Raw genomic sequence first — 14,109 nt, forward strand, 5'->3', positions numbered from 1 at the left:
CTTTTTTTTTCTGAGAAGAGAACAATGAACGACTGCAGGTAGCCCGATAATTGAAATAAAACTTATATTAAAAGGAAAACTAATGAAAAGGGCTTGAAAACTTTGAGTTTTAACGATAAGGACAAAATAAAAGGTAAAGTGATTAGTACCAGGATTGACTTTTTAGTGTAAAAATATGGTTTTTCGTTAAAGTGACTAGTACCGGGAGCTTTTCGTTAAAGTTTATATTATTAAAAGCTACGATCGTCAGCATAAATTAATGACACTAAACAAGATCCATAATCTGATAGAAGTGCAAATCATCAACAGTTAACTGCAAAACGAGAAGAAAATCAACACATACAAGGACCGAAAACATCTTAAGAGCAAATAATTCAAACCTGCTGAACATTCAAAAAGTCCTTGCCTTTATTCAACAGAAAGCTCCCTTCGCTTGTACCGCACCATCACCTTTCCTTTCACACCCACAACCATGGCATTCCAATCAATCTCGGGAAACGGTGATACCAGCTCCAGTTCAAAATTTCTCAGCAGGTGGCTCCATATAGCCTTTATCTGTAGGTATGCAAATGGCTCACCAAGGCATCCATGCCTGCCACCTCCAAACGAGATATACGAGAATGCCCCTGCAGATTTGTCTTCTTCTCTCCCCACAGCAAATCTATCAGGATCGTACGTGTCTGGCTCCTTATAAATATGAGGAAGCCGGTTGGCAAAATATGGTGATGTGGCAACTATGTGCCCTTTCGGGACATCATACTCTTTGCCCTCGCGGGTTTGTACACTGAAATCACTATGCGAGCTTCGCAGCAGCATGATCAGTGGAGGGTGCAATCTGAGAGCTTCCTTGATGCAACGATACAGGACATCCATCTCTGCCAATATATCATGATCAACCTTCTTTCCGTGCTTTTTCATTAGGTTTTTCTGCTCCTCTGACACAGCAGACAAGAAGTCCTTGTGACGGAGGAGATAGGCCCCAGTCCAAGTGGAAGTGATGGAACTGGTGTGCTGCCCAGCAAAGAGAGCAGCAATGAGCAAGCCAGTGACCTCAGATTCAGTTGTTGGCCGGCCATTTTTGTACTTTGAGTCAATGAAACATTGCAACATGTCATTCTCAGACTGTGCAGCACGCTTACGGGAGTTTATGATCTTTGCAAAAATATCTGAAAGCTTCTTGCGTGCCTGGTCACGGCGACGGTGAGCTGGGATGGGCAGGTATGGAAAGATGACACTGATTGGAAGCATTCCATTGTCAAGGTCATGGAACAATGCTGAAACATCATCAAAGAGCTTATCACGAACTTCACGACCCAAGAGGCATCTGCTGGCTGTCAAGATGATCAGATGCTCAAGCTCATACTTTAAGTCCACCTCGCCACTGTCTCCCCACTTGGAAAAGTAATCCTGCACAGTAAAATTGGAAGACAAGAATTAACATCATGGAAGACCCTATGTATTAGTTTTCTAGAATAAATGAAATGATGAAATCTTCAGTCGTGCCTTGCATCTAATTGAGGTTTTGGGGTGATTTATTCTCGTTCTGATTCAGAGAAATATAACCACGCCCTTTGCAATACATATTTTGTATAAGAATTTAAAGAACCCTCATTCCAATCAATGTTCCTTGCGAAACTGCTACTTTTTTATCAAGAATAAAATTTATAGTTCAGGAAGGCGAAACACGTCTGGTTTAAAGGACCCTCATTCCAATTAATGTTCCTTGCAAAACTTGCAAGTCCTGGGATACAACTGGGGCAAGTGGTAGAGAAGTGAGCCTTAGATTACATCTCATATTGCTACTTTTTCATGAATCTAGAGGATCTTCTCTAAAGCAAATGTAAACAAATTACTAAACAAGTTGAAGGCTGAAGCAATCAGATAAACAACAAAACCAGCAAAATTCCAAATCAAATAATGATATTCAACCGAAACACTTACCTCTGCTTCAGTAACCATCTGATCCACATATCCCTTAAGTTTATTTACCCTGAGAGCCTCCGTGAAGAATCGGAACTGCTCCTGCCTCACCGTGTAATCCACATCGAACACAACTCCAGGGCCGAAAGTGGGCACATTGAACTGGTATACCTCCTGCTGGCTAAGATCAGCCTCCGGGGCCTTGAAGAAGTGGGCAGAAACCTCAGGACCAATCAAGAAAGTGATCTTCTTGTTAAGCAGATTCAATGTGAACACACTCCCGAGCTTCGGGTACTCTTCACGAAGCAAGATAATGGGGCCTTTCAAGAATCGGAGCAGTCCTCCGAGCACAGGCCACGTCTGCACCACCGGAGGAAGACGCTTTCCAGATCGAGACATAATTAGCGCTGAGATCAGCTTGGCCACCACCAGAGTGGCCAAAATCATCAGCCCCACACTGAAAAGCTTGTTATCCATATCAATTGTCACCATAATTTGGTCCAATTACAGGGACCTAGCAGAAAAATCCACACACAAATACAGAAAATTAGCAGCTTTCAATGAACAATACCACTCACCGCCAATTCTAACGAAAACCCAACAAAAATTTCACGACTTTTAACAGTAGATTTCGATTAGATCTAACTTTCAGCACAAAATAAACGAATTTATACAAATGCTTCGTCCGGCTGCAGGAAAATTGAATCGGAGCTTCGATTTTCTCGGCAATCAAACAATCAAGGAGTGAAAAGGAAACTAGAATCTGGTGAAAATTTCATCAGATTAACGAAAAGTTGAAGCAGAAGGACAATGCATGAGAGAAGATAAAGGCGAAGGATTGGGGATAAGAAAGAAGGAATTAGGGTTTCGTACCTGATTGCAGATTGGAGCGCAGAAAAGATGGGAGGAGAAGGACAGTAGAGACCCAAAACTCTAGTCGGGAAGTGACACAGTCACACAGTGTGAGCAAGCGAAGCCCTGAGTCGTGTGTATATACAACTCTGGATATTCAAATATTTTATTTAATAAATAAGTATTTTTCTTTAATTCACTCAAATTAGCCAAAACAATATATTTTGTTCTCTAGAGTTTGAATTTTTTTTTTCATAATTCAAATAAAATTAGTGTAATTATCTTTTCGGCTTTCAAATAAAATTAGTGTAATTATCTCTTATGTCGGGTTAATATTGGGTGAGAAGAAAAGTCAGTCCAAATGTAATTTGATTGCCTTCTAAATTTCGGTTTTCACACATATTATGTAAATAGTTAAAAGAGGCATACACAATTATACACACGAGTTATTTGAATCGTTAACTGTCTAATGGTTTTTTAATATATACAATATTATATATACTAAAATGTGTGAAAGTGAGCTGACGATAATAATTTAAAATTTGTTTTTAGTGAAAATTGAATCAAAACCCTCTTATTTACAAAGGGTTTAATGTTTTAAATAGAAATTATATGTTCCATTTTCAATATTTCCACAGGTAATTAGTATTCCTTTTTTGTATCAAAGTAACATTTTTCATAAAATAATTAGCTCTTTTCTATTTGTATGTTTGGAAATTGGAATTTATTTTCAAATATCCTTTTTTTTTTTGGGGTCTGAATTTTCCAAGTATCCGTAAGAATCTCCTATTCATTCATTTGTTAATCATCATGTTCGAAAACGGTACGAGTGTAAAGCTGCGCTCGTTGGATCTGGAAAACAGTGGGTCTATGAAAAGGTGGTTTGACGTACACGTGTATTATTTTAATTGGTGGGGGGAGATTTACATCAATTAATCACGGAAAAGATCCTCTCCGGATTCTTTTCCTGAGATCCTAGAGATTTAATGATCGTAACCGTTTATCGTACATCGTACTGTCAGTTTTTGTTAGATACTATTTATATTTAATTTTAAATTTTAAAATAATTTTTAACTGCACAATGTACGATTAACGATCACGATCGTAAAATCTTTAAGATTCCTAATAACAGAACCCATCCAGGATCCCTTTCCATTAATCACCCGCCTGGTACCCAGTTGGGTAAAAAAGAAAAACGACAAAAGCAAGCACACCAAGGCGGCAACGGGTGTGCATTGCTAGATGAGCCCGGAGGGTTTTCTATCAGCTTGTCAGGAACAAGTGGACGGATACTCCATGGTCCATGGGTGAAGGATATTCTTACCTTGCATTGCTACATTTGAGTATCGGCCCTCAACTCACAAACTCAATCATGAAATTGCCCTAAACTGTGAATTACATCAGTCGATCATAGTAAAATGTCCTTCCTCATTACAGGTTAAGAAGGCGGTAGTGACGGTGATGGCAATGCTGGTGGGTCTACCCGTTGGGTACACAACGAGTACTGCAACATTTGATTAAAAAAATAAAAAGTCGGGATAGTAGTCAATATTTTGTGCAACTTTGTTATTGACAATTCAAAAAAGTTTTTAACGAACGTTTTCCAATCAATAAAATAAACCAGGAATAACGCATGATGACTCTTTTAAATGCTAATAGCATTTTTGAAGAGTGGTTAAGATAGTAGCACCCGGCATTACGACCACCTCACAACATTTCCACACTACTAAACTGGTTAATGGGCACCTGTTGAATCTGGTACAGGCCCAAGACTATTGCACCCAAAAAAACCACCTGCTTCTGTTGCAGCCTCAAGAACAAGCAAGGCATAACGTCGCCGGCAACAGAACTGCAATCTTGTGAAAAATGCAGATTACACTTCTGAGTTCTGACCAGGTTTAGATGCACTAGCTTAGCTACATGAGTGCCAATTGATAAAGAAATTTGAAATTAGGCTTCAAGAATCAAATAGAGATTGAACTACAAACTATATATAACAAGAAGCCTGGGCAGCACAAAAATTGAAGCAAACTTTGTAATACTGCTTCAAGTGTCCGCCCAAACCCGAGAACAACACAGAGTACTGAATACATCATCCTCCACCAAGACCCCTTTTCGCACAATCTACTTAGAAGAAATAAAACCTTACTGATGGGGGGAGGTCAATTCTCTCATCTTCCATTTTCTTGATTTACTTCAATGACCTTGTCCTGAGGAATTAACTGCTATATCACCTTGTCCTCAGCGGTGACTCCACTACGTCGTCCTGAATTTTGGCCGGAGTGGTTCATGGACCTAGTAGGTTCAGGTGCACGCCTTTTCTTTCGAAGCTGTGATGGCTCTCCAACACCAGATATGGAGCTTATTTGTCTGCTGCTATGAGTGGGGGTTGGGAGCCCCCCTACTGTCCGTGACATTGTCGGCATAGAACTTCGTGTAGGAGTTGCAAAACTATGGGGAGAACGGGACATTCCAGCTGATATCTGCTGAATTTTCTTCAACTGTTTGGACTTTAGTTTTTCTTCAAGTTCACTGGGCTCCGGGTAAAACACAAGAGAAACATTCCGTGAAATCTTCCCAGCTGCCAAATAATAAACAAATTCAATATATGAGAGTAACGGAGAGCAAAGGCCATTGCAGTAAAGACAGCAGAACAACAGCAACAATTGTAACGATAACAAAAAAATTTATCAAGATATTGTCACCAAAGAAAACTGTTTGCCATCTCAACCCAACATGACTAAAATACCATACAGCAACAGAACTTAATGTGATTACATAAAAAGGGAAGGTAATGATCACCTGTACTGGTTAAGAAAACAAGATATATGCAGAACCTAATCACGAACATATTCAGCTAGCATACGAGCCAACTGTAAAGATTTTAGGAACAAATGGGACATGAATGATGTATGTAAAGTAGTCAGCTCAACAAATTCAAGTTGGTTAAATTTTGACGGAACATCGAACTGTAAAGCCAAGGATCCGTCCCAATTTCTAAACATTAAGAAACTGAAGTTAAGCATAAGAACCAAAACTCAGACCATTATGTCTCATGTAGATTCTTAATATGAAGGGTCTCAAACGTACCAACTTTTGTGCCTGACGCAGAAGATACAAAAACTGTAGCATCTGGCTTTTGAGCTGTACTTTGCAAATCATATTCTTTGCCTACCAACATTAAAAACATAATATCAGCACTCGTTATTACAAAATAAATATGCATTGCAGAGTCATACCCAAATGAGGTTCCTTGGCTATTGAAATTAGATAGATAAAAGAAATGTGTCTCAATAACTCTAACATGCCTCTTCTATCACTAAAGTTTATGTATAATTACCAGATGGGCCGACAAAACTGCCCAACTCTCCATCAGTGCCAAGCTTGAGCGAAACTTCTTGGCAAAAATCTGGATTCTGCAACACGCGTAAAATAACCCATAAAAATCGATCACCCGCAATGATCACATTAACAAATAACAACATGACTGATTCTAATGAAACTATCATTTATCTTGCCATCGTAAGGACCACGAGCCCATCGAAGTCAATCCCTAACAGCTACTAAAGGTTTCAGTTGTTCAGGACCATCAAACAGGTTGATAACTAGTTGGTAAAAGTACTTACAACTTCGGCATTGCTTTTTATACGGGAAAATTAAAACATGGGTCTTGAATAAAAGTACTAGAAAAGAACCCGGAAACCGAAAAGCAACGTACTTGATCTTTCGGCCAAGAAATGAGCCAAAGCTCTGTGGAGCCGTTCATATTGATATCCACAAGTGGTTCTTTAGCAACTTGGGAAAATTCTGGTGGAGGTTTGTAGCCTTCGCCTTCACCAACTTTACCCGAGTTTCCTGCCTCCATCTATCTCCCACCTCAGTTCACAAACTCACGCAGCTGCCTTCGTAACAACAACAACAACAACAACAAAGCCTTTTTCCACTAAGTGGGGTCGGCTATATGAATCCTAGAACGCCATTGCGCTCGGTTTTGTGTCATGTCCTCCGTTAGGTCCAAGTACTCTAAGCCTTTTCTTAGAGTGTCTTCCAAAGTTTTCCTAGGTCTTCCTCTACCCCTTCGGCCCTGAACCTCTGTCCCGTAGTCACATCTTCGAACCGGAGCGTCAGTCGGCCTTCTTTGCACATGTCCAAATCACCGGAACCGATTTTCTCTCATCTTTCCTTCAATTTCGGCTACTCCTACTTTACCTCGGATATCCTCATTCTCAATCTTATCCTTTCTCGTGTGCCCACACATCCCACGAAGCATTCTCATCTCCACTACACCCATTTTGTGTACGTGTTGATGTTTACGGTCACACAACACGCCGGATGCACTCTTACACTTCATCATCCAGCTCGTATTCTATGGTTGAGATCTCCATCTAATTCTCCGTTCTCTTGCAAGATAGATCCTAGGTAGCGAAAACGGTCGCTTTTTGTGATCTTCGCTAGATTGCTCCGGTCATTAGTGTGGATAAGTATATAAATGGATAGAGATAGGAAAGCAAACACAAGATGTACGTGGTTCACCCAGATTGGCTACGTCCACGGAATAGAAGAGTTCTCATTAATTGTGAAGGGTTTACACAATTACATAGGTTTAAGCTCTCCTTTAGTGAGTACAAGTGAATGATTTAGTACAAATGACATTAGAGTACAAATGACATTAGGAAATATTGTGGGAGAATGATCTCGTAATCACGAAACTTCTAAGTATCGGAGTGTGGTATCATCTTGACTTGCCTTATCTGTCTCATAGGTAGATGTGGCAGCTTCTCTGGAAGTACTCTTCCTCCATCCAGGGGTGGTATCTTTAACTGGTGGAGATGCACAAGGTAATGTATCAATTTCACTTGAAGCTTACTTGTAGTTTCAGGCTTGGTCAAGCGCGATACAAACCATGTAGTAGGAGTCCCCCAAGTCGCCGAGCTAGGGGATCTGCTGAAAGAGGTGACAGACAAGGTAAGCAATCAGAGCTCCGGCTGATTGTTCACCTTCTCCCCATCTTGCAGCAGCATGAAGGATAAAGAGAAGAAAAATGAGAAGAGATGATATGGGATACTTTTGCTTTGAAGAAGTAGCTTTCCACAGGCTTATTCTTGAACTGAGCTGGAGGGTTTTCTGATTTCCTCCAGAGTATAAGGCCGACTGAAGAATTTGAGGGTCAAAACAAGTCCATCAAATCTAGAGTACGTTCGACCCTGCTGATATGGGATACTTTTGCTTTTGACAGAGTAATGGATGTATAGGCACGTGTGCTGTTACGCTTGTCTCCACATGCTTCCTTGTATCCTTCGCACTTGCCCTATCTGTTCCTCAAGCAGATGCGGTATCTTCCCTGGAAACATAAGATGTTGAAGATGAGTACTCGAGAACAATGCCAGGTAAGTAATCAGGTAAAGGGTTCCAGGCAGTCAGTTCCTGGTTGGGAGCTTGATTTCAAGTGCTGACTGATTGCTCTCTTTCTCCTTGTCTTGCAGGTAAAAACAAGGCCAAAGGAAAAGACAGGGAAAAAGCATGATATGGGATACTCTTGCTTTTAACCCTGATGATATGAGATATTCTTGCTCTAGTATAGCTTGTTTGCAGAGGTATTATCGGGGGGAAAGAAAGCTGAATATTTCGAAAGGCTTCGTTGGGAGTGCCCTCTCAGATATGAGGAAGGGTTAAGCATTTTTGCAGGTCTGCCTGTCCGTTGGGGATGGAGGTCGACATATATAGGAGTCTCCCTAACAACAAGTAGTAATGCTATTCCTTTACCCTGCTTGGTCATAGCACGGTAGTGGGAGTTGCCAGCTTCACATGTTTTAACTCTGTCAGAGCACTTTGAAAAAGTGGCATGTGGTATCTGGCTCTCGAGATTCGGAGAACGATGCTTCTTCGATTTTTGAGAAAGCAATCATGCTGGGGGTCTGGCTCTCGAGATTCGGGGAGCAGTGTCTCTTCGATTTTTGAGAAAGTAATCATGTTGGGAGTCTGGCTCTCGAGATTCGGAGGGCGGTGCCTCTTCGATTTTGGAGTAAGCAATCTTGTTGGGAGTGTTTTCTCGGATGTGAGTAAAGGTTGGGCATGTTTGCTAGTCTACCTTGCCACGAAGCACGGAGGTTGACACACATGGACTTTCCAATTATCCAGCAGTGGTACTGTTCCTTTACCCTTGTGGGTAATAATATGGTAGCTAGACCTTCAAAATTTATGTGTCTAAACTTTGTTAGTGCTGTTTCTTTGCTATTCTTTTACCTTTCTTCGTCAGAGCGATGTGGTGGGAGCTGCAAGCTTCACGTGCTCAACTTTGGCAGACTTTGGCAAAGTTATCTGTGGTACCCATGAGCTATTGTTGCGTGTGGGAAGTGGGTGATTGAACAGTAAGATTCATGTGCTTTCGACTTCACCAGAAGTCTTCGACAGAATGCCCATAATTTCCGCAAAGCTGAGTGTGCGTGTGACAGGTGCTGACAAGGCTAGAAAAGTAGGTGCCTCTTCGATTTCTGAGATCGGCCCTCGTGATCTCTGAGCAGCCCAGCTTTTGAGAAAGCGAGCGCCTCTTCGATTGATTCGGAGAACGATGCCTCTTCGATTTTTGAGAAAGCAATCATGCTGGGGGTCTGGCTCTCGAGATTCGGGGAGCAGTGTCTCTTCGATTTTTGAGAAAGTAATCATGTTGGGAGTCTGGCTCTCGAGATTCGGAGGGCGGTGCCTCTTCGATTTTGGAGCAAGCAATCTTGTTGGAAGTGTTTTCTCGAATGTGAGTAAAGGTTGGGCATGTTTGCTAGTCTACCTTGCCACGAAGCACAGAGGTTGACACACAGGGACTTTCCAATTATCCAGCAATGGTACTGTTCATTTACCCTCTCTTCGATTTTTGAGAAAGTAGTCATGTTGGGAGTCTAGCTCTCGAGATTCGGAGGACGGTGCCTCTTCGATTTTGGAGCAAGCAATCTTATTGGGAGTGTTTTCTCGAAATGTGAGTAAAGGTTGGGCATGTTTGCTAGTCTACCTTGCCACAAGGCACAGAGGTTGACACACAGGGACTTTCCAATTATCTAGCAGTGGTACTGTTCATTTACCCTTGTGGGTAATAATATGGTAGCTAGACCTTCAAAATTTATGGGTCTAAACTTTGTTAGTGCTGTTTCTTTGCTATTCTTTTACCCTTCTTGGTCAGAGCGATGTAGTGGAGCTGCAAGCTTCACGTGCTCAACTTTGGCAAAGTTATCTGTGGTACCCATGAGCTATTGTTGCGTGTGGGAAGTGCGTGATTGGACAGTAAGATTCATGTGTTTTCTACTTCCCCAGAAGTCTTCGACAGAATACCCATAATTTCCGCAAAGCTGAGTGTGCGTGTGACAGGTGCTGACAAGGCTGGAAAAGTAGGTGCCTCTTCGATTTCTGAGATCGGCCGTCGTGGTCTCTGAGGAGCCCAGCTTTTGAGAAAGCGAGCGCCTCTTCGATTTCTGAGATCGGCTTTCATGGTCTTTGAGCAGCCCAACTTTTGAGAAAGCAAACACCTCTTCGATTTATGAGATCACCCTCGTGGTCTCTAAGCAGCCCAGCTTTTGAGAAAGCAAACGCCTTTTCGATTTCTGAGCAGGCGCCTCTTCGATGTCTGAAGCTCCGTCGAGTGCAGCTTTTTATAGGGGCTGGCATTAAGTTCCAAAGCACACTTGAATCTCCACCAGTAGAAGCTTCATTCTTGCACTTCTAAGATCTTGATTTGTCCGACTTCTTCTCTCTTCAACACCTTTGAAAATGTCTGGCCCCTCCGACTGTCGTTTTGACTTGAACCTTGTTGAAGAGGCAGCCCCGCCTTCTCCAGACAACATATGGCGCCCATCCTTTGTCTCCCCTACTGGTCCTCTTACCGTTGGGGATTCTGTGATGAAGAATGATATGACCGCTGCGGTGGTGGCCAGGAACCTTCTTACTCCCAAAGATAACAGGCTACTTTCCAAACGGTCTGATGAGTTAGCTGTTAAGGATTCGCTGGCTCTCAGTGTTCAGTGTGCAGGTTCTGTGTCTAATATGGCCCAACGCCTATTTGCTCGAACCCGCCAAGTTGAATCATTGGCGGCCGAAGTGATGAGTCTCAAACAGGAGATTAGAGGGCTCAAGCATGAGAATAAACAGTTGCACCGGCTCGCACATGACTATGCTACAAACATGAAGAGGAAGCTTGACCAGATGAAGGAAACTGATGGTCAGGTTTTACTTGATCATCAGAGATTTGTGGGTTTGTTCCAAAGGCATTTATTGCCTTCGTCTTCTGGGGCTGTACCGCGTAATGAAGCTCCAAATGATCAACCTCTGATGCCTCCTCCTTCTAGGGTTCTGTCCAGTACTGAGGCTCCGAATGATCCCCCTTCGATGCCTTCTCTTTCTGGGGCTCTACCGACTGCTGAGACTTCTCCTAAGCAACCTTTGTGAAGACTCCATCTTGTTTGTTTATTTTGACTCATGTATATGTACATATTTGTAGCTTATCGGGGATATCAATAAATAAGTTTTCCTTCATTTCAACGTATTGTGTTAAATACACCAAAGCCTTCTTCGCTAAGTTCTTTGAATTTTCTTTTGTTGAAGCTTGTATGTTGAAGCTTTCTGAGTGGAGCATGTAGGTTGGGGTAGTGTTCCCTTAATTTTCCGAGTGAGGAAAACTTCTCGGTTGGAGACTTGGAAAATCCAAGTCACTGAGTAGGATCGGCTATATGAATCTTAGAACGCCATTGTGCTCGGTCCTGTGTCATGTCCTTCGTTAGATCCAAGTACTCTAAGTCTTTTCTTAGAGTCTCTTCCAAAGTTTTCCTAGGTCTTCCTCTACCCCTTCGGCCCTGAACCTCTGTCCCATAGTCGCATCTTCTAATCGGAGCGTCAGTAGGCCTTCTTTGCACATGTCCAAACCACCGTAACCGATTTTCTCTCATCTTTCCTTCAATTTCGGCTACTCCTACTTTACCCCGGATATCCTCATTCCTAATCTTATCCTTTCTCGTGTGCCCACACATCCAACGAAGCATCCTCATCTCCGCTACACCCATTTTGTGTATGTGTTGATGCTTCACCGCCCAACATTCTGTGCCATACAGCATCGCCGGCCTTATTGCCGTCCTATAAAATTTTCCCTTGAGCTTCAGTGGCATACGGCGGTCACACAACACACCAGATGCACTCTTCCACTTCATCCATCCAGCTTGTATTCTATGGTTGAGATCTCCATCTAATTCTCCGTTCTTTTGCAAGATAGATCCTAGGTAACGAAAACGGTCGTTCTTTGGTATTTCTTGATCTCCGATCCTCACCCCTAACTCGTTTTGGCCTCCATTTGCACTGAACCTGCACTCCATATATTCTGTCTTTGATCGGCTTAGGCGAAGACCTTTAGATTCCAACACTTCTCTCCAAAGGTTAAGCTTTGCATTTACCCCTTCCTGAGTTTCATCTATCAACACTATATCGTCTGCGAAAAGCATACACCAAGGAATATCATCTTGAATATGTCTTGTTAACTCATCCATTACCAACGCAAAAAGGTAAGGACTTAAGGATGAGCCTTGATGTAATCCTACAGTTATGGGAAAGCTTTCGGTTTGTCCTTCATGAGTTCTTACGGCAGTCTTTGCTCCTTCATACATATCCTTTATGGCTTGGATATATGCTACTCGTACTCCTTTCTTCTCTAAAATCCTCCAAAGAATGTCTCTTGGGACCCTATCATACGCTTTTTCCAAATCTATAAAGACCATGTGTAAATCCTTTTTCCCATCTCTATATCTTTCCATCAATCTTCGTAAGAGATAGATTGCCTCCATGGTTGAGCGCCCTGGCATGAACCCGAATTGGTTGTCCGAAACCCGTGTCTCTTGCCTCAATCTATGCTCAATGACTCTCTCCCAGAGCTTCATTGTATGACTCATTAACTTAATACCCCTATAGTTCATGCAATTTTGTACGTCGCCCTTATTCTTGTAGATAGGCACCAAAGTGCTCGTTCGCCACTCATTTGGCATCTTCTTCGTTTTCAAAATCCTATTGAAAAGGTCAGTGAGCCATGTTATACCTGTCTCTCCCAAAACTTTCCACACTTCGATTGGTATATCGTCTGGGCCTATTGCTTTTCTATGCTTCATCTTCTTCAAAGCTATAACCACTTCTTCCTTCCGGATTCGACGATAAAAAGAGTAGTTTCTACACTCTTCTGAGTTACTCAACTCCCCTAAAGAAGCACTCCTTTCATGTCCTTCATTGAAAAGATTATGAAAATAACCTCTCCATCTGTCTTTAACCGCGTTCTCTGTAGCAAGAACCTTTCCATCCTCATCCTTGATGCACCTCACTTGGTTTAGGTCCCTTGTCTTCTTTTCCCTTGCTCTAGCTAGTTTATAGATATCAAACTCTCCTTCTTTGGTATCTAGTCGTTTATACATATCGTCATAGGCCGCTAACTTAGCTTCTCTGACAGCTTTCTTCGCCTCTTGCTTCGCTTTTCTATACCTTTCACCATTTTCATCGGTCCTCTCCTTGTATAAGGCTTTACAATATTCCTTCTTAGCCTTCACCTTTGTTTGTACCTCCTCATTCCACCACCAAGATTCCTTTTGGTGTGGGGCAAAGCCCTTGGACTCTCCTAAGACCTCTTTTGCTACTTTTCGGATACAACTAGCCATGGAATCCCACATTTGGCTAGCTTCCCCCTCTCTATCCCACACACATTGGGTGATTACCTTCTCTTTGAAAATGGCTTGTTTTTCTTCTTTTAGATTCCACCATCTAGTCCTTGGGCACTTCCAAGTCTTGTTCTTTTGTCTCACTCTTTTGATATGTACATCCATCACCAACAAGCGATGTTGATTAGCCACGCTCTCTCCTGGTATAACTTTGCAATCCTTACAAGTTATACGATCCCCTTTCCTCATTAGAAGAAAATCTATTTGTGTTTTTGACGACACACTCTTGTAGGTGATCACATGTTCTTCTCTCTTCTTAAAGAAGGTGTTGGCTAAGAAGAGATCATATGCCATTGCAAAATCCAAGATAGCTTCCCCATCCTCGTTTCTCTCCCCAAAACCATGGCCACCATGAAAACCTCCATAGTTGCCTGTCTCCCTGCCCACGTGTCCATTTAAATCTCCTCCTATAAATAACTTCTCCGTCTGAGCAATTCCTTGCACCAAGTCTCCAAGGTCTTCCCAAAATTTCTCCTTCGAACTCGTATCCAACCCTACTTGAGGTGCGTACGCACTAATCACATTGATAAGTTCTTGTCCTATTACAATCTTGATTGCCATGATTCTATCTCCTACCCTCTTGACATCTACAACATCTTGTGTCAAGGTCTTG

At 42.1% G+C, this 14,109-nt stretch overlaps 2 protein-coding genes across 2 annotated transcripts; both read right to left on the minus strand.

The window, feature by feature from the left end:
• Window positions 1-209: 209 nt before the first annotated feature.
• Window positions 210-2,928, minus strand: LOC126596405 (sterol 14-demethylase-like). Its single transcript, XM_050262986.1, has 3 exons — window positions 2,794-2,928; window positions 1,942-2,434; window positions 210-1,407 (listed from the first exon to the last, which is right to left on the minus strand). The coding sequence occupies exons 2-3, from the start codon at window positions 2,410-2,412 to the stop codon at window positions 409-411; spliced, it is 1,470 nt and encodes a 489-aa protein (XP_050118943.1). The 5' UTR covers window positions 2,413-2,434; window positions 2,794-2,928; the 3' UTR covers window positions 210-408.
• A 1,813-nt stretch (window positions 2,929-4,741) lies between these two features.
• On the minus strand, window positions 4,742-7,382 carry LOC126596412 (mediator-associated protein 2-like). The gene is made up of 4 exons (XM_050262995.1): window positions 6,491-7,382; window positions 6,113-6,188; window positions 5,863-5,943; window positions 4,742-5,353 (listed from the first exon to the last, which is right to left on the minus strand). The coding sequence occupies exons 1-4, from the start codon at window positions 6,635-6,637 to the stop codon at window positions 4,998-5,000; spliced, it is 660 nt and encodes a 219-aa protein (XP_050118952.1). The 5' UTR covers window positions 6,638-7,382; the 3' UTR covers window positions 4,742-4,997.
• Window positions 7,383-14,109: the final 6,727 nt, after the last annotated feature.

The sequence above is a fragment of the Malus sylvestris genome, chromosome 13 (genome assembly GCF_916048215.2).
Source record: "Malus sylvestris chromosome 13, drMalSylv7.2, whole genome shotgun sequence".
In the NCBI taxonomy this organism is placed as follows: domain Eukaryota; kingdom Viridiplantae; phylum Streptophyta; class Magnoliopsida; order Rosales; family Rosaceae; genus Malus; species Malus sylvestris.